Source organism: Procambarus clarkii, chromosome 59, assembly GCF_040958095.1.
Source record: "Procambarus clarkii isolate CNS0578487 chromosome 59, FALCON_Pclarkii_2.0, whole genome shotgun sequence".
In the NCBI taxonomy this organism is placed as follows: domain Eukaryota; kingdom Metazoa; phylum Arthropoda; class Malacostraca; order Decapoda; family Cambaridae; genus Procambarus; species Procambarus clarkii.
Genome location: NC_091208.1, coordinates 19,902,358 through 19,909,868, shown reverse-complemented (window position 1 = coordinate 19,909,868; position 7,511 = coordinate 19,902,358). Strand labels below are relative to the sequence as shown.

Sequence of the window (7,511 nt, the reverse complement as noted above, 5' to 3'; positions counted from 1 at the left end):
ATGGGGGGGGGGGGGGAAGGGAAGGGGGCGATGGGGGGGGGGTGGAAGGGTGTTAGGGTTGGGAGAGGCAATTAGGTCATATTTGACGAAATTTAACGATTTTTTTCAGCTGATTGTAAACAGCTTGCTTGTTCTATGGTCTGTATATGCCCTATTCCTACCTATTCTCTTCTCACCCCTTCCTCTATCTCTCTCTCACTACCTCACCTAGCTCCTACTCCCCCTGGTGAAGGCACTGAGAGAAGTGAGAACAGTTGACGTCGCCAACAGGTTTAATTCGCGTATTTTTATCGTGTACTTGAAGAGAACGGCAGCGTTGTTGGTTGTTCTTTGTTTCTTTAGTTATTTAATTGTTAATTTGTACAATCAATCGCCCGTTTCTGACTCCGGATTTGTTTACTTGATCAATTAACCTTATAATCTTGTATGTCGTTATCATGTCTTAGCTCTTTTCCCTCCAGTGTGGAGAGGTTCAGTTCCGTCAGTCTTGCCTCGTAGCTCAAAACTCTCGGTTCCGGAACCAGTCTTGATGCATGTTTTCTTCCTTATGTTTTGTTTGATCAGCTGTGGGTTCCATGCCGGGGCTGCATAGTCAAGAGGGCGTCTGGCGTACATTGTAATGCTACTTGAAAGGCTTATTAGTGTGTACTCACATTTCTGTATTTATAGGGTCGAGCCTTAGCTCTCAAGCTCCGCCTTTCGAGAAATAATATTTGATGGTAATTACTGACGGGTGGACAAGGGGGTGAATGGAGAGAAGGAATGGTGCCCAGTTGTTCCTTCTACTTGCCCAGGGTTCGATCCCAAGTTCTCTGGCTTACAAAGTGTGCCGATCACTTGACTATAGAGACCTCGCGAGGCTTCACTCACACACACACACACACACACACACACACACACACACACACACACACACACACACACACACACACACACACACACACACACACACACACACACGGCCACCCGCCCTGGGCGTCCTGCGTCAGACATCAGCAGATATCATCAATACCCGCCATGGCGGCGGGCGGGGGAAGGGCTTGGCGCCAAAGAGTAAGAGGTGCAACACCCATATATCATTATAACCACCTGTCACCCAGCTACGGCGGCCCACATGCTAAGCCCCTGTCTGTATGCCTGTTTAACTGTCATTCCATCTGTCATACTGCTTATGCGGTCTTTGTAGTGTCAGCGTGCGTGTGTATGTCTATAAATGTATCTATTTGTAGAGATCTAAGCGTACTTTCCTATCTGTATATACCTATCTAGTGAGGTCTAGCGCTTCATGCCCCAGCCACTAGCCTTTTTTTTTTTTACGGGCTCACCATAGCCCGTGCTATGTCGACGTACTTTCATTATAAAGAGGATATCCTTGTCCACCTCGTGTCTTCCGTTCAGTATCTCGTATGTTGGGAGCATATCCCCCCTGTGTTTCTTCTATACTCTAGGGGTTATGAGACTCTTTTATTTGCCACTGCCTAGAAGATGCATCTGTTTCGCCAACCCAGAAATGTATGGGAAACCCTAGCAACTCATTTTACCTATATAGAGTCCGATGCATAGAAAACGCCAGTAATACCTATATCACCTATTGGGCACGTTTTTTATCACCTAATACATCTGTTCACCTAACACCATTTACCCTGGAAGTTAGGCAATTGTTGTGCGGGGGGGGGGGGTCAGTAGTTCCATCTTGGGGTGACCTAGATGTAAGCCTAACGTGTATATATATATACACTGGCTACCTGTCCCCCCGACATAGTGAATTAATTAATAATACGTATGTTAGTATATCTTCTAAGTATAATTTGTACATTAGTGAGTATATCATGGAAGTATAATACATATGTTAGTGAGTATATCATGGAAGTATAATACATATGTTAGTGAGTATATCCTGGAATTAATACATATGCTAGTGAGTATAGCATGGAAGTAACACATATGTTAGTGAGTATATCATGAAAATAATGCATATGTTAGTGAGTATATCCTGAAAGTAATACATATGTTAGTGAGTATATCATGGAAGTATATGTATGCTAGTGAGTATATCCTGGAAGTATAATACGTATGTTAGTGAGTATATTATGAAGTATAATACGTATACTCTGACATAATAAAAGATGATATGTAACTGACAGGTAAACAAACCACTTGACGTTTTCTGTTGCTTCTCGACAGGGAAGGGGGTGGAGGCGCAAAGAAAACGTGATGTGGCTAAATTCATCCATTTAGAACATCGTCTGATTTATAGAATGATTTCCTGTTCTTCCTGTGATTTATAATTATCGTATTAATTACCCAGGTGCGACGTCGGGTCGTTGGGATACTATCGTTCTGGCAGTGGCACTCTGAGACCGGTGAGTGCCAATCCCTCCCACGAGGTCAAGGTACTCTTCGAATTCCCCGCCCCCCTTACACCTCTGGGGCCAGATTCACGAAGCAGTTACGCAAGCACTTACGAACCTGTACAGCTGTTCTCAAATCTTTGGCGGCTTTGTTTACAATTATTAAATAGTTAATGAGCACCGAAGCACCAGGAGGCTGTTTATAACAATAGCAACAGTTGATTGGGAAGTTTCATGCTTGTAAACTGTTTAATAAATGTAACCAAAGCCGTTAAAGTTTGATGAAAGATGGACAGGTTCGTAAGTACTTGCGTCACTGCTTCGTGAATCTGGCCTCCTGTCTCGGTATTCACAAAGCACTTGCGCATTCACTTACCTGATCTGTTCCTCTTATCTCCATCATGGCGGCTTAGACGGTATTCATAAAGTTTACGAGCTCTGAAGCGCTACGATGTGATCCTCAGCTCAAAGTTGAGTTGTTATGGACGACCTCGTAGCGTTTCGGAGCTCGTAAGTTGTTTGGTAAATACCGACTATTGCGGTGTTGTGGAGATAAGAGGTACAGATGTTGTAATCTGTCACGTTCTGTCAATTCTGGCCCATGTTAATGGCATCATATTATGTGTATTTAGTTAAGATTATTTTCATGTGATATGTTGGGTGATTACATGAGTGTATTGGCTGTGTGTGTGTGTGTGTGTGTGTGTGTGTGTGTGTGTGTGTGTGTGTGTGTGTGTGTGTCTGCGTGCGTGTGTGTGTGTGTGAGTGTGTGTGTGTGTGTGTGTGTGTGAGTGTGTGAGTGTGTAATTACCTAAGTGTAGTTACAGGATGAGAGCTACGCTCGTGGTGTCCCGTCTTCCCAGCACTCTTTGTCATATAAAGAAAATGTGTGTGTGTGCGTGTGTGTGTGGTTGTGTGTGTGTGTGTGTGTGTGTGTCAGTCAGATAGACAACTAATTTATCACATTTTATCACTTTCGACATTTTACCAAAACCAACATCATAGTACCATATTACTTTTCCTGCAGAAACCACGGCAGCAACAGCAGGCGGACCACCAGCTGGAGGAGCAGCAGCAGGAGCAGCAGCAGGAGCCCGAGGACTGGCAGCAGGGAGTGAAGAAGGGATGGAAAGCAGGCCGTCGCACCATTCCTATTACCTACTGCCTGCTGGTGATCGGTGTTTACGTGTTGTGTGGCGGGCTGATCTTCTCGCAGTGGGAGCGCTGGACGCTGCTCGATGCCTGCTACTTCTCCTACATCTCCCTCAGCACCATTGGCTTCGGCGACCTGGTTAGAGAGAGAGAGAGAGAGAGAGAGAGAGAGAGAGAGAGAGAGAGAGAGAGAGAGAGAGAGAGAGAATTAGCTCTTGTGTTGCAGGCGATGTGTCACAATAACGTGGCTGAAGTATGTTAACCAATCCACACACTAGAAAATGGAGGGACGACGACGTTTCGGTCCGTCCTGGACCATTCTCAAGTCGATTGACTCAAGTGACTTGAGAATGGTCCAGGACGGACCGAAACGTCGTCGTCCCTTCATTTTCTAGTGTGTGGATTGGTCAACTCCTCTCGTGTTCTACTCTCCTGCTTGTGTGTTTGTGTCAATAGTTCCCTTATTTTTAGAACAGGCCAAAGACCAAATATCATTCGGACTTTTAAGACTGGAGAACAAAGTTATCGTGAAAATCACAGTTCTTGAGCAGCCTCTTAAGAGCATGAAATCTAGACGACTTACGACTTGAGGGGAGAGTGAGGACCTGTGTCTATTGGCGTGGCAATAGACACAGGTCCTCACCAACCTCGGGGCAAAGCTAGACGTTGATGTGACAGAATCAACGTTGATATAACCTGTCTGGAACATGTGTTGCCTGCTGTGACGGTGCACGGAGAGCTGGGGCGGGGAAACAGTTTAAACTCAGATATATTGAACTATTCAATGGGAGTAGCATCAGTAGCCTGAGTGTTAATCAGGAAAAGATATAGGGTAAAAATAGGCAATAGTTGATGTTTTAAAGAATATACATTAGAAGAAAGTCGACAAACATTACATATAGTTTATTGCAAAATAAGATTTGATCATAGTATAATTAGTCTAGCTGGGTTGCATAGATATACTATTCCTGCTTCTCTGACAGGCAGTCACGTTCGAAAATGGTGGGTATCAGTGGGTACTGAATAGATAAAATATATCATTCAAACCTAAAAGTGAATAATAGAAGCCTGATGAATGATTTCAGATACGTGAAGTCCTTCTTTTGCTTTTCTCAGGTGCCGGGAAGGACGGTAGCCGGTCAGAACGACGAGGAGGTGGAGTCCCAACAGATCATCTGTACCGTATACCTGCTGGTGGGGAGCGCCCTCGTCGCTATGTGCTTCAACCTCATGCAGGAGGAGACCATTGAGAACCTCAAGGCCTTCTGGAGGAACCTGGGGTGCTTGAGGAAGAAGGACACTGAAGAGGAGGTAATACGTTTGGCGAGAGTTGCAGGATGACGCCATGACTTCAGAGGTAGAAACTGGACCCGTTTGGAAATGATAGTCGAAAAGAGGACTTCGATGTTTTGTCGAAAAGAGGACTTCGATGTTTTGTTGAAAAGAAGACGTCGATGTTATGTCGAAAAGACGACTTCGATGTTTTGTTGAAAAGCGGACATCGATGTTTTGTTGAAAAGAAGACGTCAGTGTTTTGTTGACATGCGACGTCGATGTTTTGTCGAAAAGAAGACGTTGATGTTTTATAGAAACGACAGAGTCGATATACTGTCAAAAGACGTCAGATAATTGTCGATAACATGAGGGATTCTTGGAATACATATCCATGAGCTGTTACCCCTCAGAATCAACGTAGTTGTAGCTGCTGCTATCTTCAGGGATTTATACTCTCCATCAAAGTTAAGATTCCGTGTTATTTTCCATACATATAAGACTGATTTCCTCCCAGTTATTCTGCGTGTAGACAGCTTCGTACCCTTACTGGTGCGAGTTTACAAGTGATCACCACCCGAGTGCTGTCCTGTTCGTACACTGCCATGCAACAGTGCAAACTTCATATTACAGTGAGATTTTGCAATACATTGACTATTTTTGTATAATTTACGTCTATGTAAGTACCTTAATCGTACTGTTAAGTGCTTTATATGTATTTCGGCCCAAGAATTTTATAATTGATAAAATAAGTATTGACTAAATGCAAGCTGATGTTCAAATCGCTGTTTTTTCGACACTGATATTGACTAATACCAATGGCGATGACATATTAATGCTTGTTCCATATTCAGTCAAGATATTGTTTACATATTATTCCATATTAATGAATACTGCCTAACCTCAGGAGGGATAATTGTAGTCAGAAGCGAGGGAGAAATATCCATCAGAATATCCCCCATCAGGAGCTGTTGAAACTGAGGTACTCATCAGGATATTCCCACAGGAGGTGCTGGAACGACAATACCCATCAGGATATTCCCACAGGAGGTGCTGGAACGACAATACCCATCAGAATACCTCCCCCCCCTAATGAGAGGGGCTGAAACTACACCATCCATCAGGATATCCCCATTAGGTGATGGGATCTTAATATCCACCAGGAGGCACTGGAACGGCAATACCCATCAGAATGCTCCCTATTGGGAGATACTGGAACAAGAACAGCCATCAGGATGTCTGTCTCCATTGGAAGGCAATGAAACGAAAACATGTCTGAAGACTTTACATAGGGTAGGTAGATGCACGTGACCACGTTAATTGGAAAAAATATATATATAGAATTGCTATAATGGTAGAGTGAGGGAGCGTGTAGTGCTCTACAAGGATGAAGGAGGGTGTAATACTCATTCTCTACTAGAATGAAGGAGGGTGTAGTACTCTACAATAATAATAATAATAATGCTTTGACAAGTGTCTGACTTTACTAAGAGGCATAGAAAACGGATGGACAGATTTTTATATTGAAGGTTTTGCAGGCTAAACAACTATTTCTAGAGAATGCTACTTCGACATGTACACCAAACATATGAGACTGTGACTCCTGGTTCAACCTTGAACAGACGTCTGAATACCTCTGCCTACAGCCCGTACTCATAAACAAAGGCCAAAGTCCATTCTATGCACCCGCCAAACCCCCTGTTTATGAATGAAAAAGGGTTTACACACGCAGCCCGTCCTCCAAACAAAGACCCAAAATTGATTCCATGCACCCGCCAAACACCCTGTTTATGAATGAAAAACGATTTACACACGACTCACAACTGATGACGTTCGAACACTTCGGGAACAAGTGCTTCACTGACGACTTTTGTTCGAACCACAACGCCATAAATGCTTCACCCACGTACTACAAATACAACAGCCCGTCCTCCAAACAAAGATCCAAAAGTGATTCCATGCACCCGCCAAACCCCCTGTTTATGAATGAAAAGCGGTTTACACACGACTCACAACTGCTGACGTTCGAACATATCCGGAACAAGTGCTTCACTGACAAATTTTGTTCGAATCACAACGCTATAAATGCTTCACCCATGTACTACAAATACAAATAATCGCCAACAGAACCTAAACACCTAACCTATCCTATGCCTATATATGCACAATATGCTAATATATTAAAATATAAATTTATATTTGAGAAAATTCCTGTTTTGAACAGCATATAAAAATTTATGAATGCGTCTGTGGGGTCGACCGCTGGATGGAATGGACTTGAGTCGAGGACGGGTTGGATTTTACACACACTGGGTCTCAATAATGCCGCCATGCATTCGTCAACGACCCGGATTGCCTGGCGCAGACATTTATCTTTTTAAACTTATAGCTATTATCTATATTGTGGATTTTATTAATTATTCTGTAATCTATCGTGTTTCCTGCCTGATTTATTATGTCTGGTCTTCTTGAAAAGAGATAAGAGATTATAGAGACTTTTAACCAGGGGCTAGTTAAAAAATTTAGCAAGAGAAGACTATAAGACTCCAAGATATAGACTCCAGATAGCCTAAGCTACTCTATCCCTTTGAGATGTATTTCTTTCTCATCTCAATAAACATACTTGAACTCCAAGATAAGACTGGAGACGGCATTAAGGTTATAATATCCTGCATAGACAAGCAAACGGGTGTAGAAATTATAGTTTGCACAGGCTGATTGGGTGATTGGGCAGTG

The 7,511-nt window shown here is 43.2% G+C and overlaps 1 protein-coding gene across 1 annotated transcript in view; it reads left to right on the top strand.

Annotated features, from left to right (window-relative positions):
- The window catches only part of LOC123768131 (TWiK family of potassium channels protein 18), a 22,730-nt gene extending 15,378 nt beyond the window's left edge, over positions 1-7,352 (top strand). Inside the window, exons 4-6 of the mRNA XM_045758471.2 lie at positions 2,309-2,363; positions 3,379-3,642; positions 4,620-7,352. Coding sequence (XP_045614427.1) covers positions 2,309-2,363; positions 3,379-3,642; positions 4,620-4,844 — 544 coding nt within the window. The 3' untranslated portion in view covers positions 4,845-7,352. The remainder of the gene's footprint in view (positions 1-2,308; positions 2,364-3,378; positions 3,643-4,619) is intronic.
- Positions 7,353-7,511: the final 159 nt, after the last annotated feature.